The 15,859-nt window shown below is 43.4% G+C and overlaps 1 protein-coding gene across 1 annotated transcript in view; it reads right to left on the minus strand.

The window, feature by feature from the left end:
• The window catches only part of LOC124545332 (serine/threonine-protein kinase BRSK2), a 204,196-nt gene that overhangs the window by 82,293 nt on the left and 106,044 nt on the right, over positions 1–15,859 (minus strand). The window contains exons 9-10 of the mRNA XM_047124232.1: positions 12,267–12,538; positions 384–527 (exon numbers count right to left, since the gene is read on the minus strand). Coding sequence (XP_046980188.1) covers positions 384–527; positions 12,267–12,538 — 416 coding nt within the window. The remainder of the gene's footprint in view (positions 1–383; positions 528–12,266; positions 12,539–15,859) is intronic.

A 15,859-nucleotide genomic window follows, 5' to 3' on the forward strand; every position in this document is an offset into this window, starting at 1 on the left:
AAAGCTGCTGTAACATATCTCGACTTTTCAAAATATTTAGAAGCTATATATCATGACCTCTTTAAATAATTAGAAAATTTTATTATGAACTGAGAAAAAACAGGTATAAAAGAGGGACAAAACAGTACAGAAGTAATTTTGAACACTAAAGACATAATTTACCTTTCTGAAGTGTTTCTTAGAGTCACTGTTTACCAGACAGTGCTTATTTTTTACCATCTTCCATTTTAAATTTGTTCTAACAATTATACAAAATAGTTTAGATGCAAAATCCATTGTATCATATTACCGGTCTGTTTGGTCTATGCACTTTTGCTACATATATCATTTTGTTGAACCTTGTCTGCATCTTTTACTTGTACAGGTAATCCAACTCTACTTACTTTGCAACTTCCGCCGATGGAACCTGGGACTCCCAAGAAAACTATTTTTTATTGTTGTAAGCCTAGATCTCCAATGATGGCCTGTTGTACTTGTATGTGGTGATCCAGGTGGGGTACAAGGTGCCACATTCACAGTGCTCAGACCTGCTAACATAAGGGTAACAATATCATTAGTAAAATGAAAAGCTATGCATAGGAAACACAACAGCTTGGGGCTTCAAAATTGGGACAAAATGCATGGCATAGTACACTCATAAAAGTAGATTATGTACACTATCAGATCCATTCAACACCTTTACGATGGCTTTTACGCTGCTGAGGATGCTTTCAATGAGCTGTCTCAAAGTCTGTGGAGGAATGGCAGTCCATTTTCCTGTAGAGCTGAAACCAGAGAAAATAATGATGCTGGATTCTAGGGTCTAGACTGAAATTGATGTTATAGCTCACACCAAAGGTCTTCTATTGGGTTCAAGTCAGGCCAATCCATTTCAGGAATGTTATTGTTCACAAAGCATTCCCTCATAGATGCCACTTTATAGCAAAGTGGAATTTGATGCTGATACAAACAATTACCATCTCTCAATTGTTTATTTAGTGGATGTAGTACACAGTGCTGTAAAATACGTTAATATCCTCCCATATTTAGTGTTTTCTTAAACACAACAAAGGGACTACACTCTAACCTTACGAAATACTCCCACACAGTAACACCACCTTCTCCGTACTTCATTATTGGCATTCGCCAAGCCAAACCCTTCCATTGGATTACCACAAGGTACAGCATGATTCAGCATTCCAAATCATTTTTTTCCAGCCATCCATCCAGTGGTTTCAATCTTTACACCACCTCAAGCTTCACTTAGCACTACCTACAGAAATGTGTGGCTTATGAGGGGCTGCTCAACAATTGTACGCTGTTCTTTTCAATTCCCTTTGCACAGTTGCTGTGCTAGCTGGACTGCTGACAGCACTTTGGAACATACAAGTGATTATTTATGCTGATTTCATACAGTTATTTTACAACTATCCTTCTCAATACTTGATGATCCCTGTCTGTCAGTGCATGGGTCTTCCTGGTCTTGATTTAGTTGTGGCTGTTCCTTCATGTTTCCAGTTCACAATCACATCATTAGCCAACAAGTTGGGCAGCTTTGTGAGGGTTAAAATATCTCTGATTTATTTGTTATTCAGGTGGAATCCAATGACTATGCTACATTCGAAGTCATTGCACTCTCCTGACCAACCAAATCTGCTGTTACTGCTTCTCTACTGACAACACAATTGTTATAACGTCAAATTAAACACATATATTTCAAAATGACACAAGATGTGTAAGTCACACAGCAAGTTGACCTAGCAAGACATGTGAACACGGTAACATTCAAATTAGCACTGAGTCCAAGTCTAGCGGCTACTGGCTGGCTGGCCACTTAGGTGGCGCGGCTGCTGCATATCTGGCAGACAGCGCGTAGAGGACACGCGTAATTGCACGGTAGCACTTTGAATGATCGGCGAGTCATAACACTTTTCCCTCCTTTGAAATTTTTGAACAGGTCTTGATGGATGTGGCCTGTAGATTGCTAACGTCCACAGGTGTTGTTTGACTGGCCGTAAAGTCTCGAGGAGGAGGCTTCCCATACAGACGGAAGTGTCCCCGATGATAACGGGTCGAGATGACAGGAAACGTAGGTGTCGAATCAGCTGGGGCCCCGTGCACCAATCTGCCCGTTGCGGCAAGTCCGGTTAATATAACAGGAGACATGGGCGATGTGTTGGCGTCCGTAGGAGAAGGAGGCGAGTAGAGTTGCTCCGACAGATGATGGTCATCTGGTTCCTGCAAGGGCACATCTCCTGGTGGCGTCTGCTCTTGTGCTGGCACTGAGATGAAGGTGAGAGGGCTGTGTTGTGTGTAATGAGAGATGCCAAGATCCCGAGCGTCAGGTAGAGCCGAAGGTGGTGTAGCGGCATTCGGAACAGGTGTTGCCAGCACACAAGGCCGAAGATGGTCCGAATGACCCACTGCAACACCCGTGTCTGTTTGGATTTCATACAGGCATCAACCACGGTGTCGTAAGATGCGGCCAGGACTCCATTTTGGCTGCCTGCCATATCCCCGTACCCATACAAGGTCGTCGGCGGGGAACCGGCCAAGCGAAGGCACCCGCGGCCGGGAGGTGGAAGGCCGCAGAAGATGAAGTAGCATGTGGGGCTGTCAGCCATGTAAGAGCTCAGCCGGGCTGTGGTCGCCCATGGGGGTGAAATGGTAAGAAGCCAGAAACTGGAGAAGCGCATCATCAGCAGCAGAAGAAGTCAGAAGTTTCCTCATCTGAGCCTTAAATGTGCAGACCAGCCATTCAACCTCACTGTTTGATTGTGGATGGACGGAGGGGCCGTGACATGCATAACACTGTGACAAGCACAAAAATCTGCAAATTCTGAAGAGGCAAATTGCAGACCATTATCAGTAACAAGAGTAGAGGGAAGGCCTTCCAAAGAAAAAGTGCAGGCGAGAGCACTTGTGGTTGCCGCGGTGGTAAGCTACGTGCAACGGACAACGAAAGGAAAGTTAGAGTAGGTGTCAGTAACGAGAAGCCAATGAGTACCTAAAAAAGGTCCCGCGAAGTTAGCATGAATGCGCTCCCAGGGCGTCTCAGGCGAAGGCCACGGTGACAAAGATGACTTCGGGGCGGCGGCCTGTGATGCACAAGGGCCGCAGGCAGCGACCATGTGTGCTATTTCAGAATCGATGCCAGGCCAGTACACATGACGGCATGCCGGAGATTTTGTGCGAGAGACACCCCAGTGCCCTTGGTGAAGGAGGCACAAGACCGAAGCATGCAGGTACCACAACACGTGGTGAAGCATTGTCGGTGGAAAGGAGGATAACACCATCCCTAGCCGTGAGGTGGTAGCGCAAAGCGTAGTAGTTCCGCAACGGATCAGAAGTCTTAGCGAACAGACAATCTGGCCAACCCTTCTGAATACAGCATAAAACCTGAGACAGGGTAGGGTCAGAACCAGTAGCAGACGCCAGCTGATCCCGGTGATGGGGAATCCATCCACAACCCGCTGCTCAGCAACATCCAGGTGGAAACACAAACGTTCGTCCCTATCGAATGCCAGATCAGGACCCATGGGAAGGCGAGATAGTGCATCAGCATTTGCATGTTGAGCTGTTGGCCAGAACTGAATCTCATAATTGAAACAAGACAAGTAAAGAGCAGGTGGAGGTGGTGTGCAGCCATGTCGGGAAGTGACATTGATAGATGAAACAAGGAAACAAGTGGTTTGTGATCCGTGACAAGATGAAATTTGGATCCATAGAGAAAAACACCAAACTTATGAAGAGCATAAATAATGGCCAAAGCTTCTTTTCAATTTGAGAATACTTTTGTTGGGCATCCGTGATCGTTTTGGAGGCATAAGCAATGGGTTGTTCAGAACCGTCAGAAAAACGGTGCTCAAGGAATTCACTGACCCCGTATTGAGAGGCGTCCATGGCAAGAACAAGATGTTGCCCAGGTTGATAAGTAGCCAGGGACGGGGCCTGTTTCAGCATAGTCTTCAATTTCTGGAAAGCTGCATCGCATGACGTGGACCAGTGAAAAGGCATGGTTTTATGCAACAGGCGATGCAATGGCTGAGCCACCGAAGCAGCAGACGGTAAAAACGTTGGGGACAATCCTCGCGTGAATGTTTCGTAAAACACCGCGGACATGAAGGAAGTTGCCGGGGGTTTTGCTGCAGTTTCTGAGAGGGTTGTTTACGCTTAGGCCGAGACTGCGCTTGGGAGCTTACTGCGGCCACGTCGGCCGGTGGGGACACACTGCACGTGTCGTGAACAGCGCACAGAGGTTGTATGTCCCCGATGTCACCCCATGCCTCTATTTGCGCTCGAGCGGCGTGAGAAAATTCAAAAGACTGCGCGATGGATGGGACTTCATCTAGAGTTGGATTTGCCAAGTGAAGGGCACATTGCCTCACTTCTTTGTCGGGCACCGACCAGATAATAGCATCCCGTACCATGGAATCCGCGTAGGATTCTTTGTGAATGTCAGTAACAAACTGACACTTTCAACTGAGGCCGTGAAGCTCAGCAGCCCAAGCGCGATAGGATTGATTCGGTTGTTTTTGACAACAATAAAAGGCAACACAAGAGGCTACCACATGCGTTTGCTTATGAAAATATACTGACAGAAGTGATCACATTTCAGCAAAAGACAAAGATGCAGGATCTTTCAAAGGAGCCAATTGTGACAACAATCGATACATTTGACGTGAAATCCATGAAAGGAACAGAGACTTCCATGTTTGTTCATCCGTGACATGAAATGCCAAGAAGTGCTGACGAAGACGTTTTTCGTAATCCGACCAGTCTTCCTCCGTCTCGCCGTAAGGAGGAAAAGGAGGTATAGACAACGACGAGAAACGGCCCGCATTGGATGCTGCGGCGAAATCGCGAATCGCTGATGTGAGAAGCGTTTGCTGTTCTATGAGACCTTGCAATAGTTGCTTTAAAGTAGCCATGGAAACCTGTGGGTCAACGATGAAAAGGAAAATCCCATCCTCGTCGCCAATTGTTATAACCTCATGTTAAACACATATATTTAAAATGAAACAACACGTGTAAGTCACAGAGCAAGTTGACCTAGCAAGACATGTGAACACGGTAACATTCAAATTAGCGCTGAGTTCAAGTCTAGCGGCTGCTGGCTGGCTGGTCGCTTAGGTGGCGCGGCTGCTGCATATCTGGCAGATAGAGGACGTGCGTAATTGCACGGCAGCACTTTGAATGATCGGCGAGTCACAACAACAATAGTCCCCGCTTCTTTTTACACTGATGGGTGCATCTCTTGTGGCATCTAGTGGTCAGTTCTGCATTACATAGTTCTGGATACTTTTGATCAGATACACATCTTACCAGATTATTTGAATGGTACATGATATTTGAACGTTTTGCACAATACCTTGCCTGAACTTCTGTAGGACGTTCACTTGCAACTGCACATTAGTTTGTGTTTTGAGAATGATGGTTCTCTAGTGCTCTTTGATTCTTTGAACACCAGGCCAAGACATATCTCACAGACAACTTTACATGCAGAGTGATTATAAGGGGTTGCCTAGCCCTTTGCCTCTGTGCTCTGCTGATCACCCCTCTTGACTTTTCTCTGTCATTATGTTAAGTCCCTGGTGTATTCAACACTAGTAAGAATACGAGAGAAGGAAAGTTGCTACTCACCACATAGCGGAAATGCTGAGTCACGATTGGCACAATAAAATGATTCACACAATCATAGCTTTCGGCCATCAAGGCCTTTGTCGGCAGTAGATACATACACATGCACACACATACTCACGCAAGTGCAACTTGCACACACATCTGCTGTCTCAGAGAGCTGAAACTACACTGCGGGCAGCAGCACCAGTGAATGATGGGAGTGGCGACTGGGTGGGGGTAAGTAGGAGGCTGGGGCAGGGAGGGGAAGGGATAGTATGGTGGGAGTGGCAGACAGTCAAGTGTTGCAGTTTAGACGGAGAGCAGGAGAGAAGGTGTGGAGGGGGAAGGGGGTAAGTAGCACAAAGGAGAGAAATAAAAGAAATTAAAAGACTGGGTGTGGTGCGAAGTGATGGCTCTGTAGTGCTGGAATTGGAACAGGGTGGGGGCTGCATGGGTGAGGATGCTGACTAACGAAGGCTGAGGCCAGGGGGTTACGGGAACGTAGGATGTATTGCAGGGAAAGTTCCCACCTGTGCAATTCAGAAAAGCTGGTGTTGGTGGGAAGGATCCATATGGCACAGGCTTTGAAGCAGTCACTGAGATGAGGGGTACTATGTTTGGCAGCATATTCAGCTACAGGGTGGTCCACTCATTTTTTGGCCACAGTTTGTTGGTGGCCATTCATACAGACAGACAGCTTGTTGGTTGTCATGCCCACATAGAATGCAGCACAGTGGTTGCAGCTTAGCTTGTAAATCACATGACTGGTTTCACAGGTAGCCCTGCCTTTGATGGGATACGTGATGTTAGTGACTGGACTGGAGTAGGTGGTGGTAGGAGGATTTATGGGACAGGTCTTGCATCTAGGTCTATTACAGGGGTATGAGCCATGAGGTAAGGGATTGGGAGCAGGGGTTGTGTAAGGATGGATGAGTTTATGTGTAGGTTCGGTGGATGGCGGAATACCACGGTAGGAGGGGTGGGAAGGATAGTGGGTAGGACATTTCTCATTTCAGGGTACGACAAGAGGTAATTGAAACCCTGGCAGAGAATGTAATTCAGTTGCTCCAGTCCCAGATGGTACTGAGTTATGAGGGGAAAGCTCCTCTGTGGCCGGACTGTGGGACTTTGGGAGGTGGTGGGAGACTGGAAAGATAAGGCATGGTAGATTTGTTTTTGTACAAGGATGGGAGGATAATTACGGTCAGTGAAGGCTTCAGTGAGACCCTTGGTATATTTAGAGAGGGACTGCTCGTCACTGCAGATGCAATGACAATGGGTGGCTAAGCTGTACGGAAGGGACTTCTTGGTATGAAGCGGGTGGCAGTTGTTGAAGTGGAGGTGGTTAGTAGGTTTGATATGGATGGAGGTACTGATGTAGCCATCTCTGAGGTGGAGGTCAACATCTAGGAAGGTGGCTTGTTGGGTTGAGTAGGACCAGGTGAAGAAAATGGAGAAGAAGTTGTTGAGGTTCTGGAGGAATGTGAATAAGGTGTCCTCACCTTCAATCCATATAGCTAAGATGACATAAATGAATCTGAACCAGGTGAGGAGTTTAGAATTCTGGGTTTTTAGGAAGGATTCCTCTAGATGGCCCATGAATAGGTTAGCATAGGATGGTGCCATGCGGGTGCCCATAGCTGTACCGTGGATTTGTTTGTAGGTAATGCCTTCAAAGGAGAAGTAATTGTGGGTGAGGATATAGCTATTTCTCTTTTCTCCAAAGGTTTATTTAATTTTTCTGTCTGCAGCATCTATCTTTTCCATAGTCATGCCTGCTTCTACATCATTGCTTTTCTCTGCAGCCATTCCTTCTGATTTTGCACTTTTTTTTAGAAGCTTGTATTTCCTTTCACCTGCTTCATATGATGCAGTGTTATATTTTCTCCTTTCAACAGTTAAATTCAATATCACATGTGCTAGCCAAGGATTTATACGAGAAATTTTCTTTTTGCCTATTTGATTCTTTGCTGCCTTCACTATCTCATCTCTCAAAGCCACCCATTTGCCTTCTATTGTTTAACTTTCCCCTGCTTCAGTCAATTGCTGCTCAGTGCTCTCTTTCAGTAATTGATTCTATCAATTTAGCCAGGTCACATCTTACAGCTTAAAATCTGGTTCCAAAATCTCTGCCTTATCACTGCAAAAGCTACTTGAAACATTCTGGCATCTCCAGGTCTCTTCCACATTGATAATCTCCTACTATGGGCATCAAACCCAGTGTTTGCAATGTTTAAATTGTAGTCCATGTGAAATTCTACCAGGTAGCTTCCTCTTTCATTCCTTTCCCCAAGGCCACATTCTCCTACACTTCTTCCTCTCTTTTTTTTATTATTGCATTATAGTCCTCCCTCACAATGGACTTTTCTTCTTTCTTACCAGTCTGAATAACTCATTTTATCTCCATAGATATTCTTTCAATAAGTTAATCACTTGCAGAACTGACACTTGTATATATTTGTCCACTGTTGGAATCTTGGCTTTGGTTCTACCTTGGCTATAGTAATACATTAACTTTTCTAGTCATAGTGCATTGTTCTGCAAAAGTTAAGGATGAGCTAAATGAAGTAATACACCATGTGGTGAATATGAATGAAAGTTTGGTAGCATGTTGCCAGCAGTCTCCCAGTTATGAACACAAAGTTGGATGACATCTGGTGTGAGACCAGCATGTCTGTAGCACCAGATAGGATTGGTCCCACAACATAAGACAGTTGAAGGAATGGGAAATTCCACTGTGTATGAATCAGTGAGCAATTACTGTGCCTTGTGGTGATGTTCTTCATTAAAACATGCCCAAAGACAACGTTTGGATTCACACATGGAAGAATCATTGGAAAATGGGAAGATTGACTAAGTGTGATGAGTATAGCCCAGGAGTTTGGTACTGCTCACATTGTTGTTCACATGCATGGAGAGCATTCCCAACCACAAACAAGGTGAGGAAGTAGTCAACCATGGTCAACAACAGCAGCTGACGATGGCTACATTGTGCAATGGGCAAGATGGCACTCACATCAAACAGTGAGTGCAATTGTAGAGACATTCAATCGGACAGCAAGGGATGCAATCTCATGCTCCACATTGACAAGGCAACTGTATGGGAGTGGTCTCTCTACCTGACAACCAGTACGTTGTGTTCTGTTGACACCTACACAGCAGCAGCACCATTTGCAGTGTGCCAGGAGCATAAGGACTGGACCAACAAGGAGTGGGATTGAACGTTTTTCTTGGATGAGAGCAGGTTCAGGCCGAGTAGTGATTCTGGACATACTCTCATATGGTAAGAGGTGAGAATGTATAATGAACCCAGAAAAAATTGTCAAACATGATTGTTCTGGTGGTCCAGCTGTTATGGTGTGGGAAGGCATAATGTTGCTTCGGCGTACTGACCTCAAGTCACTCCTTACCAACCTTTTGGTCAACAAGGGAGCATGTTGGAGAGCATGCATCACTGTCTGTGGTAGTCTCACAGCCTATTAAGAACTATGTCCCACCTTTTGTAATGTCCAGGGGACCATCATAAATCACAGTGACTTCAAGGTAGTTATTGCCTTTGAATGAAAGGTTCATTCTATATTTTTCCACTTACTTTCTGTACTATATTGTAGGAGTTCTTTTTATGTATGGTCCAAGTTCCATCAAGTTACATTACTTGGCAGTGACACATCATGCAAATGTTCTGGGGTCCAGCTGTTATGGTGTGGGAAGGCATAATGTTGCTTGGGCATACTGACCTCCAGTCACGAGTCAGTATTACTGTACACTGTACCCTTTCCCCATTCAGGAGTGTGTTCAGCCCTGACTTCATTTTTATGTATGACAACGTGTAACTGCATTGAACAGCACAGGTGGAGGAGCTCCTGGAATGAGAGGATATTTTCTAAATAAACTAATCTAAATAAACTAATTTTTCCATTCCCTCAAAGTGAATCTATTCAAGCACATTTGGAATGCATTGGTGAGACATATTACAGCTTGTCAACATGCACTCACAATCATCCAGCAGTTGTCAACTGAATTGGTGGAGAAATGGAACGCCCGACAATAAGAACTCCTTACCAACCTTTTGGTCAACAAGGGAGCATGTTGGAGAGCATGCATCACTGTCTGTGGTAGTCACACAGCCTATTAAGAACTATGTCCCACCTTTTGTAATGTCCAGGGGACCATCATAAATCACAGTGACTTCAAGGTAGTTATTGCCTTTGAATGAAAGGTTCATTGTATATTTTTTCACTTACTTTCTGTACTATACTGTAGGAGTTCTTTTTATATATGGTCCAAATTCCATCAAGTTATATTACTTGGCAGTGACACTTCAGAAGTGATTTTCATCCTTAAGTTTTGTACACACCATTGAATTCCAATGGTATTCTTATTTTCTTATTCTTTATTAGATCTATTCTCATTACCCCTATTTTATTTTGTGTTGATAATCCGATATTCACATATCTAGAAATCTTTTTCTTCCTGCCACTACACTTCACTAATTCCCACTACATTTTACTTCAACATATACATTTTTTCTTTCCAAGTTCTCTAACTCATCTACCCAAGTAAGGTGTCTAACATACTTCATTCGGTAAAGTAGAATGCCACAATTGAGAGCAGCAGACAGAAAAATTATAGGGAGAAACAGAGACTGGAATATACCCAACAGATAATGGAGAACACAGGGTGTAAGTGCTACTTTGATATAGAGACTGGTGCAGGAGAGAAAACTGTGGCAGGTCACATCACACCAGTCGGAAAGCCGATGTTAAAGAAAAGGTTTATTAGATTTGTGGCTGATATTATTTGCATCTGGTGTATTCAATGCAAGTGCAATGTCGGTTGACTGAAGAAAACTCAGAAATGAATAATTATTATTTTTTTTCACTGATATCAGAAATTTCTGAGTATTAGGAGAGGTACCCTTATTATTCCATGGCATAAAATGTCAGCTCGTTAGCATCCTGAATTTTTGATAATCCAGTATAGACTTAATCCGTGACTTAAAGCCCTTTTATATTCCAAACAGTGCAAAATATTAGTAATATGAATATACAGAGTGAGTCACCCAACATTACCGCTGGATATATTTCGTAAACCACATCAAATACTAACAAATCGAATCCACAGACCGAACGTGAAGAGAGGGGCTAGTGTAACTGGTTAATACCAACCATAAAAAAATGCACGGAAGTATGTTTTTTAACACAAACCTACGTTTTTTTAAATGGAAACCCGTTAGTTTTGTTAGCACATCTGAACATATAAAGAAATACGCAATCAGTGCCGTTTGTTGCATTGTGAAATGTTAATTACATCCGGAGATATTGTAACCTAAAGTTGGCGCTTGAGTACCACTCCTCCGCTATTCGATCGTGTGTATCGGAGAGCACCGAATTACGTAGGGATCCAAAAGGAACGGTGATGGACCTTAGGACAGAAGAGACTGGAACAGCACATTACGTCCACATGCTAACACCTTTTTATTGGTCTTTTTCACTGACGCACATGTACATTACCATGAGGGGTGAAGTACACGTACTCGTGTGGTTTCCGTTTTCAATTACGGAGTGGAATAGAGTGTGTCCCGACATGTCAGGCCAATAGATCTTCAATGTGGTGGCCATCATTTGCTACACACAATTGCAATCTCTGGCGTAATGAATGTCGTACACGCCGCAGTACATCTGGTGTAATGTCGCCGCAGGTTGCCACAATACATTGTTTCACATCCTCTGGGGTTGTAGGCACATCACGGTACACATTCTCCTTTAACGTACCCCACAGAAAGAAGTCCAGAGGTGTAAGATCAGGAGAATGGGCTGGCCAATTTATGCGTCCTTCACGTCCTATGAAACACCCGTCGAACATCATGTCAAGGGTCAGCCTAGTGTTAATTGCGGAATGTGCAGGTGCACCATCATGCTGATACCACATACGTCGACGCGCTTCCAGTGGGACACACTCTATTCCACTCCGTAATTGAAAATGGAAACCACGTGTGTACGTTTACCTCACCCCTCATGGTAGTGTACATGTGCGTCAGTGAAAAAGACCAATAAAAAGGTGTTAGCATGTGGACGTAATGTGCTGTTCCAGTCTCTTCTGTACCTAAGGTCGATCACCATTCCCTCTGGATCCCTACGTAATTCGGTGCTCTCCGATACACACGATCGAACAGCGGAGGAGTGGTACTCAAGTGTCAAATTTAGGTTACAATATCTCCGGATGTAATTAACATTTTACAAAGCAACAAACAGCACTGATTACATATTTGTTTATATGTTCAGATGTGCTAAAAAAACTAGTGGGGTTCCATTTAAAAAAATGTAGGTTTGTGTTAAAAAACATACTTCCGTGCATTTTTTTTATGGTTTGTATTAACCAATTACACTAGCCCCTCTCCTCACGTTCAGTCTGTGGAATCGATTCGTCAGTATTTGATGTGGTTTATGAAATACATCGAGTGGTAACATTAGGTGACTCACCCTGTATTACTTGAGCTACATATGTTTCAATAAAGTGACATATTTTGAGGTGCGGATATCATGGTTGAATATCATTACACTAAATATAAATAGAGCAACATGTTCCATGAGGTCAGCCATTACTGCAAACAATTTACACCATTTGTCCTCATTGTTGAATGCTGAAGAAAAGGCATGACTTACCAGCTGAAGCATCTGTATTGATTTCAGGTGTCCCACCACTGCTATTGGCTCTCTGATGATGGGGTGATGGTGGAGCTAAACCAACAGGCCGGTAATGGTGATGATGGTGATGGTGTGCAGATGCTGCCCTCTGTGGGCCAGGAGATAGGTTGCCAGGTGACGCATTATTGAGGCCTGCATGTAGTGTTGCAACTGGTGAGGTCACCTGGTGGTTGCTAGTTGAATGAACACTTGCTGGTGATCGCCTGCTGTGGTGCCTGGTAGATCCAGAGCTGGCAGAAAGTTCTCTTTTCAGTATGGTTATTGATGCAACACTTTTCATTAACTATAAATAATTGAGTATTTTCAAAATAGAGCTGTTAGTTTATACGGATCATTTTGACTCATATAATATTAATATCAGATACGAAAGTAAATTTTTTATTGTGTTGTCATCCGTAATTGGATATGTATCAATAATAGTTACATATATTTGGTTTTTAAATAAAATAGCAACTGTGTGTGTATTGGTGCAACAGGATGATGCACTCTGGTGCAGAACATGTGCACAAACAAAATGCTTACAAGTCAGGTCACCACAAAATTATGTACGTATGATGTCCAATACAATGTATGCTCATAATCTTAAAGGAAAAATTCATCTTGTTCCAGAAAATTAAATGGCCCAGAGGATAAAACAATTCTGACCTTCAGAAAATATTTAAAGGGTAATTGCTTAAAATTAGCTTATGTTTACCACATTTGCTTCGATTGGCCTCATTCATTGTCTTGTTTACTTGTACATGACTAGACTGTGATTTCCAAGCCAATTTCATAAAAAGTCCTACTTATTCCTCATTTTTGCTTCTTTCGTTTGTAAATCAAACACCAAAGGTTCATTGTGTGGAGCCATTGTGAAAAACAGCTTGGTGATTTCCTAAGACACTTGAACAGCTTCCATGCCAACGTAAAATTTACAATAGAAGTAGAAAAAGGCAAAAAGCTGTCATTTCTAGATGTGCTGGTCACAAGGGAATGTGAAAATCTGGGACACAGCATGTACCGAAAACCAAAACACGCAGACTGATACCTGCACAAACTATCAAACCACCACCCGAGCCAGAAAAGAGGCATGATTAATACGCTCATAACACGAGCAGGATGAATATGTGAGCGGCAGCACCTCAAGTGCGAAATGCAACACCTGTAATGTGTTCTAAGGAGCAATGGGTACTCCACAAATTATACTAGAAGTGTAACAGAGCCAAACACTCGGCGAAATAAGGAATCAGAAAAAGAAATGTCAGTTACTGCATATCTGCCATACATTCACAGAGTGATGACAGAATCGGCCGTATATTGGGCAAACATGGCGTAAAGACGATTTTCAAACCGACAAGGAAGATCAAAGAGCGTCTTAGATCGGCAAAGGAGAAAAGGGACCCACCTGCAATGTAGGGAATATCCTGTATACCATGCACATGTGGAAAAGTTTACGTCAGAATGACTGGATGATCAATCAACACCAGGATCAAAGAACATAAGCGACATTGCAGGTTGGGGCAGGTGGAGAAATCGGCCATGGCAGAGCACACACTGAGTGAGACCCACCACATAATAAAATTCACCAAAACGGATGTTCTGGCTGTAGAGAAGCACTATCACACCCGCTTGTTCAGAGAATCTGTAGAAATACAAAAACACGTGAACAGCTTCAACAAGAAGGAGGAAAGCCTTAAGGTAAACGGATCCTGGCTTCCCATACTGCAGCGAATGACTGTCGCAGGTAGCAAGAGGACAATCGCACCGGAAATGACCGCGGAGAAGCCCTCGGATGTTGGCACGCCAGGTACATATAGTCTGCAGCCGCAAGCTCGGCCCCAGTTCACCACCAGCAATGGAGGGTGAAGCTTTGACAGTGCCAGCCACTCGTGGTGGCAAAATGTCAGTAAAATCATCAAATGGGTCTATGTGCTTCTTATAATTCATCTGCTAGTCAGCGACTGTCTTCCCTAATTTTGTTTCTTATTCTCATCCTGAAATTTCTTCTGTTATAATAATTAAGTACACTATACAGTTCCAGATACAGCGCACAGCTTCAGTAATTCACACAGCACTTTTTGTATGACTGGAAGTTCAAATTAATTCATACTGACAACAGAGGGCAGTAGTTGTAAAAGTGCAGCATAGTGGACTGTGACATAAGACCAGTTCAGCAGTAGAAACATTAGGCTTTAAGATCTGTGCGTGATTTTTAAGTGAAGTGAAAAGAACATACCTATTTAGTGATTTGAAGATGTTGGGTTTTGTTCTTACAATACAACTTTGCAGAAAGTGTTACTAGTCTGCTTTCTTCTCACAAAATCTGCTGCGGAAAGTCATTGTTTGCCACTGAATGCTTGAAGAACATGGTCTGTTGGAAACAAAATGCAAAGATTGGTTTTGAGATGAGTGACAAAATGCATCCTGTTCAGTGTGGGGCTGCTGCAACTAGGTCGGATGGTGAAAGCACAGTGATTCAATTTGAATTGTGCTCTTGAAGACAATGCCCCCCTCCTCCTCCCTGCAATATGCTCAGAAACATCACAAGGTCAATTCGCTTCATGACAATGCCAAACCACCTGTTGCAAACTGATTGCAGGAAACTTTGAAAGGACTTCGATGGGGTCTTCCCCCACCCACTATATTCACCAGACATTATCCATCCTGATTACCATTTGTTTCGGTTCATGCAGCATGGCCTTTTGACAGCCCCTTCACATCTTTTAATGATCTCAAAGACTGGGTCCATTAGTGGATCACCTTAAAAGAACCTAATTTTTTTAATTGCAGAATCCATTTGTTACTCAAAAAGTGGGTAAAGTTTGTAAGTACTAAAGGAAACTATTTTCAGTAAATTATCTTACGCCATCCTATTATAGCGAACAGGCATTTTCTGTCCAGAAAACAGTGAGAATAACTAAAATGACACTGTTTTCCATTTCTAAATAATGGAAAAAAATCTAGAAACTTGCAACAAAGCTGAAAGTAATATTTTTAGATGAAACAGCATTACTGAAAGCTTCATTATCTTCATCACATCAGCCATTGATCCACTGATACAGAAGTGCCTCACCTGCACACCTTACATTGGGCCACTGACTGGGTCATTTATTAACTCCTTGAAGTCAGCAAATAACTGGCTTGATCCTTTGACATATGTTTTCCTGGATAAATGTTTGACCTACCTCCACTTCATTATTTTTATAGTCATAATTGTTGTGACTCGCCGATTATTCGAAGTGCCGCCGTGCAATTACGCACATCCTCTACGTGCGGCGCTGTCTGCCAGCCATGCAGCAGCTGCGCCACCTAAGCGGCCAGCCGAGCAGCGTCCGCTAGACTGAGACTCAGTGTTTAATCGAATGCCGACTTGTACACAGGTCAACTTACTCAGTGACTTATATGTGTTGTTGTGTTGTTCCTAAATATCTGTGTTAAACTTGAAGTTCTAACAATTGGCGTCGAGGATGGGATTTTTCCTTTTCACCGTTGACTCACAGGGATACATGGCTACTGTCGAGCAACTCTTGCAAAATCTCCTTGAACAGCAAACGCTTCTAACGGTGGCGATT

The sequence above is a fragment of the Schistocerca americana genome, chromosome 8, assembly GCF_021461395.2.
Source record: "Schistocerca americana isolate TAMUIC-IGC-003095 chromosome 8, iqSchAmer2.1, whole genome shotgun sequence".
NCBI classification, from domain to species: domain Eukaryota; kingdom Metazoa; phylum Arthropoda; class Insecta; order Orthoptera; family Acrididae; genus Schistocerca; species Schistocerca americana.